Source organism: Belonocnema kinseyi, chromosome 5 (genome assembly GCF_010883055.1).
Source record: "Belonocnema kinseyi isolate 2016_QV_RU_SX_M_011 chromosome 5, B_treatae_v1, whole genome shotgun sequence".
NCBI classification, from domain to species: Eukaryota; Metazoa; Arthropoda; class Insecta; order Hymenoptera; family Cynipidae; genus Belonocnema; species Belonocnema kinseyi.
The window spans coordinates 119,958,153-119,977,850 of record NC_046661.1 but is presented as its reverse complement, the minus strand read 5'-3'; the positions used below and the strand labels follow the sequence as shown (position 1 = coordinate 119,977,850).

At 24.9% G+C, this 19,698-nt stretch overlaps 1 protein-coding gene across 4 annotated transcripts in view; it reads right to left on the bottom strand.

Annotated features, from left to right (window-relative positions):
- The window catches only part of LOC117173128 (uridine diphosphate glucose pyrophosphatase NUDT14-like), a 33,445-nt gene that overhangs the window by 9,115 nt on the left and 4,632 nt on the right, over positions 1-19,698 (bottom strand). For 2 of the 4 annotated variants that reach the window (XR_004467114.1, XR_004467115.1), the window contains exon 3: positions 12,242-12,432. Coding sequence is in view for 1 of the 4 variants with exons in the window: in XM_033361523.1 (XP_033217414.1) it covers positions 12,278-12,432 (155 nt within the window). In the remaining 3 variants the exon portion in view is untranslated. Of the gene's footprint in view, positions 1-9,019; positions 9,128-9,291; positions 9,355-12,241; positions 12,433-19,698 lie in introns of those variants that run through there. The other 2 variants (XR_004467113.1, XM_033361523.1) reach the window with 2 other exon arrangements.

The window sequence follows — 19,698 nt, the reverse complement described above, 5'->3', positions numbered from 1 at the left end:
CATCGGCGCTCTTGGAGGTGCCAAGCTTTCACTTGCTAATAGCCTAAAAAGCATCCCTGCGTGTCAACAATATGCTAGAATACTTGCGGGAAAAATGCAGAAAGCGGTTGTCCTTGGGTCACTCTGTGTTCTTAGGGTGCACGAGGCTTTTGCTGGATCGTCGTATTGATTCCTTTAAAGACTGTAACTATATTAATATATTAATATTTATATAATTTATATTTTATATTTGAAGTAACGTAACCTCAAAATACACGCATATAAAGAGGCGCGCGATATATTCAAATCATGACAATCGCCAGCCCAACATCGAAATATGAAAATATTAAAATCCCAATCTCTTCATTTTATTTCAAAGCAGATAGAGATATAAATAGAACCGCCGAAGTGTTCCGACCGGCAATCGTGCACCTTCGAGTTTTCAAATTCAGAAGAGGAGAAATGGGTCGCGCGCGCAACCCAGGCATTTATATCGTCTCCTACCATATTCACACGGACATAGACGTGTCATAGTATTGGACCACGTCTCGTTTCAGATCTGGGATCACTGACGAGCTATATAGTCAAAACTGTGAACATATGATCGTGTCGAGTGTACCAACAAAACAAAACAAAAACTTTAAAACTTAAATGTACGTAGCCCGCGAAAAATGAAAAGTCACCTTACTTTTTGAACATACCTCGTATATTGTTGTTCATCACATTTTATAGAGATGAGTTTTTTTCATGGCGTTATGATAAGAAGTGTTTTTTTCACAGCGATATAATTTACGGGTTCATTCTTAAAAGCACCGGCGATGTATTAGATTGGCTATTATAAGCCTATGAGCTTAAAAGGTGAACTTCAACATATTTTTAATAATCAGATGTTAGTATACCGCAATATTCTTTTAAAATAATAATAATGATTCAAAAAAATTAACAGGAATTTCAAAATTTTATATGTTGACAACCGATTGATTATCAGCACAATGCAGATAAATTACAGTATAATTCAACGAATGATAACATAGTTTTTCCTAACAAATTTAAATGTAAATGACAAAAATTGAAATTTAAACGAGAAATTTTCAGTCTGTAACGTTCAAATTAACAAAAATCATGAAATTTAAAAAATAATTAAAATAAAATTGAGCTTATTGATTCTACAAGTAAGAATACACATTTTTAGGGCTTAAAATTGCACCACTGTTAACATCCAGAATTCAAAATTATTTCGGAATAATTTGTATTTAAAATCAAAACTTGAATAATTACATAAATTGAAATTCAGGAAGTTTAGGCCATCAAAATTGAGAAATGGCCATTTTAAACATGTAAAGTTTATAAATTAAAAAAAATTGCCTAATGGGACAGTATAAACATTAGAAATGTCAGAACTTGCGAGGGGTCGCTCGATTTTACTAAAACTTGGTTTCAGCAGTACGCAAGATTTTTAAAATTATGAAAGTTACGCTATGTTGAGTTTTATCATTGGACGTTTTTAAATAACTGATATTTCTCGAATTGTTTTCGGGTCTTAATGAAATTTGGTCGTATTGCAGATATAATTGTAAAGTTGAAATTACAATACGATGCTAAAATTTTATTTAGTTTTGTGGCAAACAATCAAAATAAAAGAATTTTTAACTGACTACTTTGGTGTTCTATCCCAAAATGTGTGCGCCAATGGCGAGAAATAATTCTTCGGAACAGACCGTAGCTTTTTATTATTTGTAAATTTAGACAATTAAACTGCTGCATTTTTTATGAAAAAGACCATTTTGTGACAAAGAAATATTAACATAAAATATGACTGTTTAAATATTACAAATATTATTTGAAATCTGTTAATTTTTTAATTAAAAATACCAATTTCTGAAGAAAAGTACTAATATCATTCAAAATTGTTGCAAGATTCTCCATCTTGTTCACATTACAATGATTTTTGTTTGAAAATATCAATTTTTGACTCAAAACGCCTACTTAACCTAATATTAAATATTACCTTTTAAGAAAATAATTGTATTTGCAACCAAAGAGTAGAATTTCTGATAAAAAGAGATCAATTCCAGACAAAAAATATAATTGACTTTACGATTAGAAAAAAATTAACATTCAACTAAGTGGAATGATTACCCAGAAATGATAAACTGTGTACCAAAAGGTAAATTTTCAATGCAAAAAGGCGGACTTAGAAAAGATTAATATTCAATTTAACACTTTATTTTTCAACAAAAGAAGATGACAATTTAATAAAATAATTCAATTTCCAACAAAATAATGAAGTTTTACATCAAATAGTAGGATTTTTAACCAAAAACGTTCAATTCTGAACTAAAAATATAATATTAGATTTTTCAAATGAATATAATTATCTTTAAACCAAAAATAAGTCAACAAAATAAGTCAATTTTAAACTAAATAATAGAATTTTGAACTAGAAGTACTGAATTATAAATTACAAATATACTAGTAGACTTTTTAATGAAAAAATTCACTTTTAACCGAACAGAACGAACAATTTTCTACAAAAATAGGCGAATGTTCAATAAAACAATTGAATTTTCGACTAAAAGAAATTAATTTTGAACAAAAAATATAATAGTGAACTTTTTAATTTAAAATAATTAAATTATAACCAAAAACAATTGGGCTTTCTTATTGGGTTCTATTAATTCAGTTATCATTTAAGTGAAACATCAAGAAAAAGGTGAAAAGGAGGAATTCTTTTAAAAAGTAGGGGTAAGAAGAATAGGGGAAACAGTGTGAAATTTTCGATTTTCCATCGGGAACCATACTTCAATCTGTGCTCCATTCGGGTTAAATTTTATATTTGAAGACAAAAATGTATAGCACTCTTGAAGTTCAATTTAATTTTTTCTCGAAAAGCGATTTTTCAATTTACTTGCAAAATATTTAGAGTATCCCTAAAATATAACCTGATTATGCCACTTGTTGGTAATTAATTATATAAATTAAGTTACCTTTTTAATTAGCATTTCAAATATCTAGTAAATAATTTTTCCTTATTAAATGTACAAGGAGCTTTATTGTATAAACACAGAAATTGTATACATTGTTTTATAAACGGGGTCGCTATTTATTGCAAAACTAAAAAAAAAAATCAGAAAAATTCCCGATCATTTCCCGGTAGTTTCCCTATGGTAAAAAAAAATATGTGAAGGACCCCGCACGTTTCTTAGGGAAATTAGATAATGGTTAAATTGATCCCATTTAACCGAAATCCAATTTCCGTTGGATTGAAATGAAAAAATCATCATTAATTGAATCTAACAAAAATTATATTTAAAACAAGTAAGATTCTGCCTAAAGGGATGAATTTTCAGCAAAATACATAAATTTTCATAAAAATATTGATTTTCCAGCAGACACTATGGATTTTCAACAAAAAAGTTAATTTTGTACCATGCAGTTAATGTTTTAAATACATAGTTTAATTTTTTAAAGAAAATAGTTGCATTTTCAACTAAAAAAGATAAGTTAATAACAAAAAAGGAAATAGTTCAATTTTAAGTTTACAAATAAATTTTTAACAAAAAATTAATTTTTTTCCAGTAAAATTGAAAAAGGCGAGTTTTTTTACAAAATAGTTGTATGCATAGAAAAAAATTAATTAAAAAAAATTTTAATTTTCTACTCAAAAAGACGAAATTTCAACAAAATAAATCAATTTCCCACAAAGCAGTTTAATTTTTAAACCGTAACAACACATTTTTATCAAAACGAGGAATTTTTGTACCAAGTAGTTGCATTTAAAAAAAATGGTGCGTACGAAGATACGAATTTTAAAACAAAAAAGTTTTCAACCAAAAATGAAATAGCATTTCAAATAAAAAATAATTTTTTATAAGTTAAATTGAACCCAAAAGACGAATTTTGAACCAAATAGTTGAATTCACAGCCGATAATATGATGTTTCAAAAAGAAGATTAACTTTCTACACAAAGACGCAAATTTTCAACAACGTAGATCAATAAAAAAAAATAAATTTCAAAACGTAGATCACAAAACAGCTTAATTTTCCATCCGACACTATGGTTTTCAACAAAAAACTTAATTTTCTAACAATTAGTAAAATTTTTAATAAATAGTTTAATTTTTAACAAAATAGTTGAATTTTCAACTGAAAAAGATCAGTTATGAACAAAAAACAGAATAGTTAAATTTCCAGATTAAAAAATTAAATTTCAACCAACATTTTTTTTCTAGTTAAATTAAACCCAAAAAACGCGAGTTTTTATCAAAATGGTCGTGCCTATAGCCAAAATTATGAATTAAATAAAAAGTCTTCATATTCTACTAAAAAAAAGATGAATTTTTTACCAAAACAAAAATGATATACAAAGATACCAATTTCTAAACAAAAAAGAATTCCTTTCTTTTTAAAAATTGTGTTTTCAGCCAAAAAATAAGAATTTTTTACAAAAAAATTAATTTTTAACCAGAAACTAAGAATTTGTAACAAAAAAATTAATTTTCAAAATTTATACTTTCATTTTGTACAAAATTGTTGAATTTTTAGACTAAAAAGGCGAATTTCCTGCAAAGCAGTCCAATTTTCAAACCAAAAAGATGAGTTCTCAACGAAAACTCTAATCTTTCATATTTCAACGAAAAACTATTTTAATTAGAAATAAGGAACAGTTGAATTTAACCAAAGGAGACAAATATACAACACAATAATTAATGTTCGAACAAAAGAGATGCATATTTAACGAAAAATATTTATTTTTAACTGGAAAGATTTATTTTTTACTAAAAAAAAAAAAAAAATAAAAACGAATTTAAAACAGATTACATGAATTTTCAAAGAAAAAGGTTTTTAACTAAAAAAGGTAAATTTTCAATAATAAATGTAATAGTTAAATTTTCAGCTAAACAAATAATTTGTAACCTAAAAAGAAACGAATCACTTAAATTTCCCACCAAAGAGATGAATCTACAACCAAAAAAGATAATTTTTAACAAAGTAGTCGAATTTTGAACCAAGCCCGAAGGAAATCTTTTTGTATTTTTCTTCAAATTTTGAAAACACGAACAACAAATATTTTCTAGCAAACCCGACCTTTTTATTCTCCTGGATAAATTTTAAAAGTTTCTACTAATAAAATAAAAGCATCTTATCAACATCATGCGGGCTAAATAATTTTTTAGGTCGGGAGAATTTTTTTGGTCTCAAAGTGTAATTTTTGAATTTTTTTTTCTGTCACTGTTTCCCAGAAAAAGTAGAAAATTCTCTTGTAAAGAAAAAATCATTCTCCTGGTTACGAAGGTTATTTAGCAAGCATCAAACTTAAAAGGTATCTTAATTATAAAATTAAAAATCCAAACAAAATGAGCAAAATTTTTAAAGCTTTGTTTTATGATGAAAAATTCTTTTCATTTTGTTTATTTTAGAACCATTTTTTTATTTTTTCTGTGGATTTTGAAAGAAAACGATCAAAGCTATTAGAATAAGAAATAAAAGAATTATATCTCAATCAGGTAAAAAGATTCGGATATATAAAGAAAATTATTTGGTTATATGAAAAAACACAAAATTCAAATACGTGTAACTTTCTAGAATTTTCTTTTTTGCAAATCGAAAAAATACGTATCACCTACTATCATCTAAAAAACAACATATTTCGTTAATAATTCGTTTTTTTCATGGTTAAGCATTAACTTTTTTCAAGTGAAAATTTAAGTATTACATTTATTATTTAAATTTGATCGCTGTTAGTTAAAAATACAGCACTTGGTTAAAAATGATATTTGTTGAATATTCGAAACCCAATTTCCATTTAAAAAATGCGAGGTACTCAACAATAAATGCGAAGCACTAACAATATTCGTTGGATTGAAATAAAAAAATCATGAATAATTGAAACTAATAGGTCATATATAAATTACGTTGTCAATTTTTGGATACTCCCTCCCGAAAGTAACAAGGCCGTTGGCTATAAATGAATTAAAATATTTATTCTGGATTTTTTCAGGGTTTCTAATTAGTTATTCTATAATTGTGGAATTTTTAACTACAAATACAAGTTTTTATCCAAAACATGGAAAAATTACACTTTCAGCAAAAAAAAAAAAAAAATTAACTAGAAAAAAAAAAGAATCTGCAAATGGTTGAATTCAACTAAAAAAATAAGAATTTTTAACAATACAGTTGAATCCTCAACCAAAATTATATTTAAAAAACAGTGAGATTCTGCTGAAAAGGATTAATTTTTCAACAAAATAAATGAATTTTCAATAAAGCAGTTGATTTTCCAACGGTACACTATGGATTTTCAACAAAAAAGTTAATTTTGTACCAAGTAGTTAATTTTTTAAACAAATAGTTTAATTTTTTAATAAAATAGTCGAATTTTCTACTAAAAAGGTAAGTTTAGAACAAAAAAAAAAAGGAATAGTTCACTTTCAGTTTAAAAATTAATTTAAAACAAAAAAAAAAGGAATTTTTTTCAAGGTAAATTAAAAAAAGGCGAGTTTTTTAAAAAACAGTTGTATCCGTAGAAAAAAATAAATTAAAAAAAAGTTAAATTTTATACTAAAAAAGACGAACTTTGAACAAAATAGATCAATTTTACACAAAGTAGTTGAATTTTTAAACCGAAACAACGATTTTTTTTACCAAAAAGAGGGATTTTCTACCAAGTAGTTGCATTTTTTTTACCAAAAAAATGGTATATATGAAGATACGAATTTTAAAATAAAAAAGTGTATTTTCTACCAAGCAGTTAATTTTTTTCATAATTTAATTTTTAACAAAATAACCGATTTTTCAACTGAAAAAGATGAGTTTTGAACAAAAAATGTCATTTTGTAGAAATTGTCGAGTAGTAGTTAAATTTTCAGATTAAAAAATTAATTTTCAACAAAATTTGTTGTTTCAAGTTGAATTGAAGTAAAAAAGATGAGTTTTAATTTTCTACTTATAAAAACAAACATTCAACCAAATGGTTCAATTTCTCATTGAGCAGTTGAATTTTTAAACCGAAACTACGAATTTTTACCAAAAAGATTAATGTTTTATCAAATAGTTGAATTTTTTACCAAACCAGAAAATAAGAATTTTTAATAAAACTAAATTTTTAAGTTTATAATTTAACTTTCTACAAAATTGTCGAATTTCCAAGTCAAAAAGGCGATTTTTCTACAAAGCAGTCCAATTTTAAAACCAAAAAGATGACTTCTCAACGAAAACTCTGATCCTTCATATTTCAACGAAAAAATATTTTAAATTGAAATAAAAAAACAGTTGAATTTAACCGACGCAGACAAATAATCAAAAATATAATTAATGTTTGAACGAAAGAGAAGAATTTTCAAATAAAAAACACGAATTTTCAGAAGAATACATGGATTATCAAAGAAAAAGGTTCTTTTTAAACTGAAAAAACTAATTTTGTACTAAAAAGACGCTAATTCGAAACTAAAATAGAACAATTTTAAACAAATTATGTATTTGTGTACTGAAATAGTTAAATTTTCTACCAAAGAGATGAATCTTCAACGAAAAAAGATTAGTTTTCAACATCATGCGGGCTAAAAAATTTTTTTAGGCCGAGAGTTTTTGTTTTTTTACACTAAAAATGTAAGTTTTGAATTTTTTTAAAATTAATAATTTTATACCCATAATGAGGTTTATAAAAATATAAATTGAGTTTTAAAATGACCGAATTGATTAATAAATTATTTATAATATCATAGATAAATTACATAAGTGTGAAATTTGGCAATAAAATTATTTTTTTTATTTAAAGAAATTTTTTTAAATGGTTACATTTTGAGACATTTTTCATAGAACCTTTTTAGACGTGTAAACTTTTGACTTAAAGTTTTTTCGTATCTGTCATTGTTTCCAAGCAAAAGTAGAAAATTAATTTTAAAAAAATTCTGGCATAAAGTTATTTAGCAAGCATCAAACTTAAAAGACATCTTCATTACCGATGTAAGAGTTAAAATAAATTGACAAACAATTTAAAGGTGAATTTTCTGAAAAAATCAATTTTTAATTTTTCAGAAAAAAACGATCTCATTTTGTTGATTTTAAACCCATTTATATTTTTTTTTTCAGGCAGATTTTGAAATAAAACGATGAACGCTATTAGAATAAAAGAAATATCTCAATCAGATACAAAGCTTCAAAGATTTAAAGAAAAAAATTACAGGTTTTTAAAAAATAGCACAAAATTCAAAATCGCATCACTTTTTAGATTGTTTTTTTTCCACATCGGAAAAATACGTGTCACCTAATTTTCTCTAAAAACAACATATTTCGTTAATAATTGGTTACTTTAATGTTTAAAAATGTACTTCTATTACATTTATTATTTAAATTTGACTGCTGTTAGTTAAAAATACAGAATTTGGTTAAAATTTATCTATTTCAATTCAAAATCTATATATTATGTTGAAAAGTCGGGTTTCTTAGTAGAAAATTAATCTTCCTAGTTCAAAATACCTCTTTTCGGTTCAAACTTGTCTTTTCGGTTTAAAAATTTAAAAATTTGGTAGAAAATTAAAGTACACAGCTGAAAATCAATTTTTTTCTTAAAAATTCTTATTTTCGGGTTGAAAATTTAATTGTTTCATAGAAAAGACGCATTTTTGTCTGAAAATTCATATCTTCGTATATATTTTTGTTTTCGTAAAAGATGCAATTACTTGGTAGAAAATTAATCTTTTCAGTCGAAATTCGTAGGTTCAGTTTAAAAATTCAACTACTTTGTGGAGAATTGATCTATTTTGTTAAAAGTTTGTCCTTTTAAGACGAGTGGTTCAATTTTAGAACAAAAAGAAGAGTTTTTAATAAAACAGTTGCATTTTGAACGAAATAATTAAAGTTTCAATCAAATACAGAATAGAATTTTTAACTAAAACAAAAAATTTAACGAAAAATCGAAAAAAGGGGGAAATTGGTTGAAAACAGGAGAAAAAGCAGATATTATTTAAAAAAGTAAAAAGAGAGGAAAAAATAGACAATTATGCAATATTGAAGAAATAATACTGTCGAGATTCTTTATTAATAGTAATATTTTATTTATTAAGTTAAATCTTTAAATATAGTTTTTGGCTTCTTGTGCACTCATCTCTACTATTTCAATAACTTCTTCCGACTCTGTACCTCCTCCTGAAATTTTCAATAATCATCTATTTCAATAATAATTTATGTTAACTTTTATAAAATCAACATGCAAGTCTATCTTGGCAATTCACTAAAGCATTTTTTAATTTCAATCGAATTAAAGAGTGTGGAGCGTGGCTAGTAAGCGAATGAAAAACTTGATTAATTACCACTTTAAAAAATGTTAGTGCTGTTACTTAATACATATTTGAAGAGAAAAATCCTTTTTTTACCTAGAAAAAATAGAAATGATGACAGATACATTTTTTAATCAAAATTACTACAGGTTCAAAATTAATGCAGTATTTTCCAAGTTTAAGGAATAATCAATTCAATCCGTCATTTTTGTAGAGTAAACTTGGACAAAAGTGCATTAGATTCGTCAAAGAATAAAAAAATTAGATTTTTCGATCGAGGAATAAGAAAACAATTACAGTCATCACAGTACCAATTGCCGTAAAAAAAGGTTAATAGGTGACATTTTTGTCTAAAATAGGTTGCAAATAGGTGATAAACAAATGTTAAATAAGACAAAAAAAACAAGTTGTAATTTGTTGTAAACCGGGAGATGACCAGAAATTTTTTTCTTCGATTAAAACGGCCACCCTAAAAAATGGAGTATTTACATTTCCACTGAGAACTAATTTTGCATTAAAAAAATTAAAACTTGTTTTTACAAAACCATTCAATTTCTTAGCACATAGTTAAATCAGTTACAAAATTTTTGAATTTTCAAGCAAAAAAGATGAATAGTCTGCATTTTTAAACCATAAAAGTTCAATTTTTTATTTAAAAATTAGACAGACGAATTTCTATTGAGAAAAATTAATTTTCCATTAAAACAACAAACAATAAAAACTAATTTTCTACGTAAAAGTTGATTTTTATACCAAATTTTTCAATTTTCAACAAAATAGTTTAATCTTCAACCAAAATAGATAAATCATCAACTAAGCAGTTGCATTTTTGACTCAAAAGAGAAGAAATTTCTACCAAGAAAAATTTTTCGGTCAAGAATGAAAAATAATGTTAAGAAAATTGTTGAATTTTCAACAAAAAAAATTAATGTTTATCAAAAAATGTTATAGTAGATAATAGATATTTCTACAACAAAATTTTCATTAAAAATAAAAAACAGTTAGATTTGACCAAAAAGTATATATTTTCAACATGAATTGATTTTTACCAAAAAAATTTGATTTTCTACCTAAAAAAGACGAATTTTTAACAACAAAAAAAGCATTTTTTAACCAAAATGTTCAATTTTAAACCAAACATGGAGAAGATAAATTTTCATTGAGAATGAATATTCAATATAAACAAAAACGAATGTTCTACAAAACAGTTTAATTTTATACCAATTTCTTGAATTTTCAAGTCAAAAAGCCTAGTTCTCTATAAAACAATTTAATTTTAAAAAGCGAGAACATGAAATAAGAACAAAAAAGTTAATTTACAATTAATCAGTTGACTTTTTTAACAAAATATTTAAATTTGAAGTTTAAAAAACCTTTCTTACAACAAAAAGAATTTTTAATTTAATTTTTTAACCAAAAAAACGAACTTTCAACTAAAATTATGAATCTACAACAAAAAAAAAATTAAATTAAAAAAAATTCGTTCAACTTTCAACCAAGGAGTGGAGTGGAATTTTTAATTAATCATTTTTTTGGTTCAAAATTTTACTTTTTGGTTACAAATTCTACGATTTAGTTAAAGATTTAACTATTTCATTGAAAATTAAATTCTTTTGTTAAAAAGTAATCATTTTTGGTCGAAAAATTATACTGATCGGTAGACAATTCATTTTTTAAATTGAAAATTCATATTTTTTGGCTGAACATTCATCTATCTCGTTTGGTTGAAAATCAATTCTTTTTATTTGAAACGTCTATTATTGTATTTTTGTTTAAGAAATAATCACTTTTACTTAAAAAACATACTTTTTTGTGAAAATTCAACAATTTTTTTGAAAAAGTCGTCATTTTTGTCGAAAATTTATACTTTTGTACAAACTTCACATTTTTTTGTTGAAAATTTGTCTTTTGGTAGAAAATTCTGTTTTTTTTGTTGTTGCTAAAAATTCACCTTTTATATTTGAGCGTTAATAATTTATATTGAAAAGTCTACTATTATATTTTTGGCGCTTAGTTTAAAATTCTACAAATTGGTTGAAAGTTTATTTATTTTATTGAAAATTGAACTAGGTTCTTAAAAAGTCACCTTTTTTGTTAAAAATTAACCTCTTGGTTCAAAAAATCTATTTTGATTGCATGTTAGTTCTTTTTATAAAAAAAAATAAAAGTATTATATTTCTTCTTCATAATTAATCTGAATTCAACTATTTTGTTAAAGTCATATTTTTTTGGCGAAAATCCATCCTTTTTTTATTGAGAATTCTTTTTTAATTAAAAACTCTTCTTTTTGGGTGGAAAATTCAACTATTTGCAAAAAAAATATCACCTTTTGGCTAAAAATTCATCTGTTTGGATAAAAATTGATCCTCTTTGATTGAAAGATAATTATTTTTATTTGACAAAAAAAAAATTTTATTTTAGAAATTAATCTAAATTCAACTATTTTCTGAAAAAGTAATATTTTTTATCAAAATTTCAACTGATTTAATGAAAATTTGTATTTTTGGATAGAAAATCAATCCTTTTGGTGTAAAAATCCTCATTTGTTAGAAAAGTCATATTTTTAGTTGAAAATTTATCTTCCTAGCTTCAAAATTAAACTAGCTTGTAAAATATTCATCTGTTCAAATTAAAAATTTAAGATTATGTTTGAAAATGCAACTCTTCCTGGTTAAAGTTTAATCTTTTTTGTTTGAAAATTCGATCATTTGGTGCAGGATTCGTCGATTAGGAAAGTGTAATAAAAAATGTATTTGGTGTTTAAGTTATAATTTTGAATAAAATTGTACTTTTTCCAACTGAAAAAAAGGTGACAAAAGATGAGAATCCCCAAAATAGGAGAAAAAGGTGACAAATTCCTAAAATAGGTGACAAAAGGTGACAAAATTAAAAATAGGTGACACTCTGTGATGACTGCAATTAAAAATAAAATGTGAATAATTTAATATAATTAAATAATATAATAATTAATCAATTCATTCACCTTTTCACGGAAGAGATAGATTTCAAGAAGACTTGGCTACAAATAGCGATTTTGTTTATTTAACAAAAACCAGGTCACTCCATACAAAAAGGTTAAACTTTGTACCTCCCCGGAATTGGCGTAGCTTTTCGCCTCTTCCACACTCATCTCAACAATTTCTATCAATTCGCCTTCCGAATCTTCACCACCTCCTGTAATATTATATTACAAATTCAGACAAAAATGATGTTTATTTATACTTGGAGATACGACTTCTGTCCACAATAATATGCAATAAAAAAAATCCATAATGCATAGAGCCGAGAGGTTAATTACTAATGTAATCTGGTGTATATTCTTTCTGCAATGGAAACATTTTCAGGGACTCTCACTGATTTTAAGACTTTTCGACGGATTTTAAGGGGTTTTAAAGTATTTTAATGAATTTAGAATTATGTGATCGGTTTTCAAGCGATTTAAAAATATTTCCGTGGATTTTAACAAATTTCCTAGCGATTTCAAAGATTTCAAGAAATTTCACATGATTAAAGGGTTTCGATGATTTATAGGGATGTAAACGGGTTTACATTTACGGGTTTAATTTTTATGACTAAATTTAACCCTTATTGACCCAATTTGTCCGTCAATTTTAAGCAGGGACAACTTTGTTAATCATGCTGGAAAAGATCTGAAAATTTATTGGCGGATATTTTAAAGTGTGCTCTTTCAGAATCTGACCCGGAAATTTAGAAAAAAAGCACCCCTTCCCACCCTATTTTTCAATTTATAAACGTGTTTTTTAAGGTATTTTTTTTAAATCGCATTTTCGATGCGAAAAAGGCTTCGAAAATAGCTAAAATCACAAAAACTCCGGCTCAAAATGTCCAAACAATAAAGTTATACACCAGAAAATTAATTTTTCATCATTCAGGGGTTGTAGGACCACCCCTGAAATAACATATTTACGAAAAATCGCTGTTTTACGGATTGTTCTAAAAAAGTTGTTTCAGCTTTGAAAACAGGTAAAAATGGGGGAAAACATATCACAAATAATAGAAAACATATTTTCTTTTGTTATCTAAGGCTAAATTTCGTTAGCACCCCATAAAATAGCCCAAAGGGGTGAACATCGGCAGTTTTTCAAAAATACTATTTTCAATACCAAAAAATTGCAAACAAATTTAGTTCTAAAAATCAATAAAAGTTGATTTAGGTTGAAATTTTGAAAATCTGTAGAGTTTGATTCACGTAGAATTTTATTTTAATGATTTTTTGATAAACATGTTCGAAATTTTTGCATGTCATTTCTTCGATAAAAATGTTTCAAGTTCTTACCGCGTGGAGGTAGACGTTTATAAAGAACTTTTCTTTGTTATTTTATATTCCCTTTTTTATTTTTTGTATTAAAATTTTTTTGGTATTTTTTTTGTATTTGTATATCCGTATAATACCAGTTTTGTCGTAAATATGTTAATTAAGGGGTGGCCGTACAACCCCCTAATAATGAAAAATGAATTTTCTGTGTATATAACTTTATTGTTTGGACATTTTGAGCCGGAGTTTTTGTGATTTCAGATATTGTCAAGACCTCTTTCGCATCGCGATTTATAAAAAATTTCCTTAAAAAATCACGTTTTCTTTTTTAAAATTGAAAAATAGGGTGCGAAGGGGTGATTTTTTCCGAAATTTTCGGGTCAGATTCCGAAAGAGCACACTTGAAAATACCCGTCAATACATTTCCAGATCTTTTCCAGCATAATTAACAAAGTTGACGAACAAATTGGGTCAATAAGGGTTAATTTAATTTGAATTTCCGAAAATTTTCATCGATTTAAAGCGATTTCGTCAAATTTGAAATAAAAAATTCAGGTTTTTTTTTGTAAAATATCCAAATATATCAGGAAGTTTGAGGGATTTCAAAGGATTTAAACAGATTTCAAGAGAAATCCACAGATTTTAAGGCTTTTAAAAGGGGTTCATGCCATTTCTAAATATTTCAAATAATTAAAAAAATTTTATTGGTTTTCTAGAAATAAAAAATATTTCCACAGATTTGAAAGAATTTCGAAACATTTCAAGGGAATTTACAGGATTTTTTTCAAAGATATCAAGGGATTTCAAAGAACTTTATAGAACTTCTTAGGGATTTAAAGGTTATTTTTTAATGAGAATTTTAATGAATGAGTATAATTTAAGTTACATTCAAGGACTCAACGATTTATAGCGATTTAAAGGTATTGCAATGAATTTCAGCAGATTTTTCCAAGGATTTCAAGGGATTTTTCAGATTTTCAAGGATTTAAGTGGTTTTTTTTTGTTAAACAGAGCTTTAATTAATAAGTTTCATTCAAATTATATTCGAGGGCTTTCAAATGATTTATACTTTTTGAATGAACTTTTACGATCTCCAAAGAATTCAAGGGATTCTAAAGTATTAAAAAAAAACTACACAACATTTTGAGGAATTTCAAATAATTTTGTAGAATTTCATAAGGTTTTTAGAGGGCTTTGGGAAATACATGAAATTGCATAGCATTTGAATTGATTATTAGCGATTGCACAGATTTCGAGGGATTTTAAGATATTGCATGGAATTTATCAAGTTTAAAGAATTTGATTAAATCACCAAGGATTTCAAGGGATTTGAAAAAAATCCAGGGTGGCCCTTTTAATCGAAGAAAAAAATTCTCGGTCATTTCACGGTTTTTTCCCGGTTCGCAATCATTTTTCACGGTCAATGAAATTTACAAAATTGAATTCTTTTCTAAACATTTTTCCATTTAAAGTAATAAACAATAAACAAAAAATTTAATTAACACGTATGAAATGGAAGGCACTAACATTTTTCAATTGTTCAAAGATTCAGATTAAATTCCAGAAATATAAATCCACGTTAACATTTTCATTTTAAGTAATTTTAAGCTAGACAAATTAAAAAATTAAAAATTATTTTTTTTTAAACTTAACAATTTTTTAAATTAGAAGTTAAATTATTTTCATTTTGAATAGTTTAAGCATCCTTTAAAAAGTGTATTGCAAAATATTTAGAAATCTAGAAGTGGTTTTATATTTTTTCCAAATTTAAAATCATTGTTGAATCGAAACGTTTAAATATATTTGTAAATGAATTGAGTTTTTCCTAAAACTTTTAGAAAATTCAGCAAATTAAAAAAAATTCTTAAAATTTGAATTTATAAATAACAATAGGAACACTTATTATTTGTAGAAAAAATTTAAGTAATTTTAAGATATATTTATAAGTTTTAAAAATATCAAAATTAAATTTAGAAACTTTTTAAGAATTGTGAAAGGCTTAAAAGAATAAAAACATTTTCTTAAGATTCCTAGGAAAACTGAAAATGATTTTTCATTTTGAAAAATTATTGTAACAGAAAATTTAAAAAGATTTTAAGAGATTTTCCAAATGATAAAAACAGAATCTGGAAGATTTTAAGGATTTTTTTTAATTTGCAGGATTTTCCAAAACTTGTAGGAAAAATTCGGTTAATTCTAAAATGCATTTAGAAGTTCTAAACAAAAATATTAACACACTTCTTTTCAATTAATTGAAGGCATTTCAAGTTTTTAATTAATTTTGAATCTTTTCAAAAATAAGAAATATCTTTTGAAATTATTCAAATTGTGTTTACAAATAATAAGTGTTCAATCGTTATTTGTGCGTTAAAATATAACAATTTCACTTACAAATTACATCATTTTTGAAACAGAGCATGTCAAATTGTAACGTTAAAAGTTAAAAAGCTCTTCGAAATTCTACAGATTAAAAGCTTTCTATGTAAAACAATTCCGTTTCAAATTGTTTACTTTTACATATATTTGTATTCAATTTACTCGTCTTATATGAACAGTGAAATCTATAATGGCTAAGAAAACTAATAAAAATTATATATTAATAAATTGATTTATCTAATTTATTATAAAAAATAATATAAAGGAAGACCTAAAACTTTGAATCAAAAACATTTGAATTAAAATTGTCATTTAAAAATAAAATTATCGAAATAAATGATTAGAATCGTTTCGTCAAATAAATTATTATTCAGTTTTTTTATACTTAAATTATTTAAAAAACAGTTTAAATCAAACTTGCGCAAATTTTTCTTCTTAAAATTCGTAAAATTCCCGGTCAAGAAATAAATTCAGTGTTATTTCCGAGTCTTAGAAAATTTCCGGTCATTTCCCGGTCCAGCGGCCACCCTGAAATTATATTCAATGGCTTTAAAATGATTTATACTTTTTATTTAACATGAATTTTACGATCTCCAAAGAATTTAAGGAATTTTAACGTATTTTAAAAAATGTACAAAATTCCAAGGGATTTCAAAGAATTTTGTAGTTCTAGAAAACTTAGGAAAATACATAACATTGCATTGAATTTTAAGGTATTCTTAGCGATTACATAGATTTTATGGTATTGCAAGGTCTTCAAAGAATTGAAGGGATTTTAAGGTATTTCAAGGAATTTCACAAGATTGAAGGATTTTATTAAATCTCCAAGGATTTCAAGGGATTTTAAAGATTTCAGGGATTCCAAAAATTTCTTTAAATAGAAATTTAATGGATAAGCTTAATTCAAATTATATTCAAGGGCTTTCAAATTACTTATACTTTTTGAAATGAATTTCTACGATCTCCAAAGAATTCAAAGGATGTTAAGGGATTATGAAGGATTTCAAGAAATATAAAAATTCCAAGGGATTTCAAAGATTTTTATAGAATTTCGAAAAATTTCTAGAAAGCTTCGGAAAATATATGAAATTTCATTGACTTTCAAGGTATTTATTTAGGGAGGTCGTTTTAATCGACGAAATAAATTACCGGTCATTTTCCGGTTCGCAACAATTTTTCACGGTAAATGAAATTTAAAAAATGGAACAATAAAGCTAAAAAAATTTCCACCTGAGGTTATAAAAACTGAGCTGCAAATGAAAACACTCAAAGTGCAACTGTTAAATTTTGAACTTTTAAAATTAAAATTTAGAAACTATTAATTAAAAAATGTTGTATTCAAATCCTCAATAATTTACACATATAAAATTGAAGGTACTAACATTTTTCAACATTAAAAAATATAAGTCCACGCTGTCATTTTCAATGCTCTAAATTAAAAGATCAATCAATTAACTTTAAAATTTTCAAAATTATATAATTTTAAGAAATTTTAAGCTAGAGACATCAAATATTGAAAAATTAAAAAAATGTTAACTGAACACTTCTTAAATTATAAATTCAATTATTTTCTTTTTAAATAGTTTAAACATCCTTGGAAAGCTTCAAAATTTTATTTCAAAATCTTGATAAATCTAGAAGTTGTTTGAAAAGGTTACAAATTTTAAATTATTTTGGAAATTTTGTCAGAACTTCTAAATATCTGTAAAAATTAATTGCATTTTTTTGGTACAATTTTCAGAAAATCCTGCAAATGTTAGAAAATTTCTTTACAACTTGGCTGTATAAATAACAATTGAACATTTATTATTTGTAGGCGAAATTTGAGTAATTTTAAGAGATATGTAGAAGTTTTGAAAAGATTCAAACTTAATGTAAAACTTGAAATGATAGTCTAATATAACACAAAATTTAGATTTTCGTAGATTAAAAATAAATTAGATTCTTTCCAAGAATAATGAAAGGCTTCAAAAGAATAAAAACATTTTCTTAAGATTCCTAGGGAAATTAAAAATAACTTTTCCTCTTCAAAATTTTAACGATTCCAGGCTTTTTCTGTCAAGCAATTCAGTTAAAGATTCTTTACTTTTAAATATTTGGCTTCAATTTACTTGTCTTAAATGAAAATTCAAATGTTGCTAAATATTCAATAATTAATCTTTTTTTTAACTGAAAATTTCAAATAGAATGGGTTAAAAATTGAATATTTTAGACTGAAACAATATTTTAAATTTAACAAAATCCTTTAATTAAGAATATATTATCATGAAGTTATTTTTAAGTTAAAAATAGTTGATAAAATTTTAGTTACACGTTCCAATTTGTTTAATGACTAAAACGGTCAAATTGAAACCTAAGTTTTAAAGTTAAAATCTGGAAATTCTTATATTTTGAACTGGTTTGAAATCGTTCTTGTTCACTTTTTATTACTTAAAGTAAAGATCAATTAAAAAAATGTATTTATTTATTATAGAAAAATGTTTTTATAAAAAATTTTCAAAATCAAAGGCTTTTTTAAAGAAAGCATTTAAAAATTCTTTAAATTAAAAATGTAAGCTTAGAAATAAAAATTTTTAATGTAAAAATTGCAAAGTAAAAAAATGTTGAATTACGCATTGTAAGCTAAATAATAGCATAATTTAAAAACATAACAATTACACTAATTATTTAAAAGCTGTTGAAATCGAACGTGAACAGATTTTTCTTGTACAAATTTGTGAAATTCCCGGTAAAATAAAATCATTGTTATTTCCCGGTTTTTCCTGGTCTCAAAAAATTTTCGGGGTATTTCCCGGTCCAGGGGCCATTTTGTTATTTTTAGCGATTCAACAGATTTTAAGAGATTTTAAGGTATTGCAAGGAATTTTGCAAGATCTCGAGAATTCTAATAAATTTCCAAGGATTTTAAAGATTTCTAGGGGTTCAAACTTTTTTTTTGGGACAATTTTAATGCATAAGTTCAATTCAACTTATATTTAAGGAATTTCAAATAATTTATACTCTACCTTATAAATTAAATTTTATTTAAACTGATTTCTACGGATTTCAATAATTCAAGGAGAAAAGATTAAGATTGATGGGACTTCTAATTATTTTGAAGATTTTAGGAGATTTTAAACCTTTCACTGGATTTCAAAAGACTTAAATTAAATTTTATGAGATTTTAACTAAAATAAATCTTTCGTTTTTAGTTACTTAACTTTTTACATCAATACCTGAAAGTTTTTGTTTTATTTATTTGAATTCTGATTTATCCTATAAATGATAGTCATTTAATCATTTTAGATAATAAATTTCCTATAATGAAATGCATTTTTTGCTATATCATGTAAGATCATGTATTTTATCACAAGAAAATGAAAAAAAAGAAAATTAAATTACATATGCTACACAGTAATTTTGAGCACTTAACTGATTGTGTTATTTTAAAACGAATAATAGATAGTATAATTTATTTATATAGATAAAAAATAGAAAATATAGGATTAATTATTTTGCTGCTATTTAATAAAAATTCAGAATTATGCGATGGTTATACGATATTTTCAAAATTTTGCCTCGAAAATAAAATTATGTATTTTTTGCGATTAAAAATTGGGTATATTTTGAATCCAAAGTTAACAAATCGTAAAAATTTTTTGTGATATTTTATACAAACATATAATACTAACCTGGCACGGAAAATACAAATGTGACTAACAATATTTGGAATTATTTGAAAAACTGAAAATTACTGATATTATTTTACAAGTAAATCAACTAAATACAGACTTCAATTTTTTTTAAGA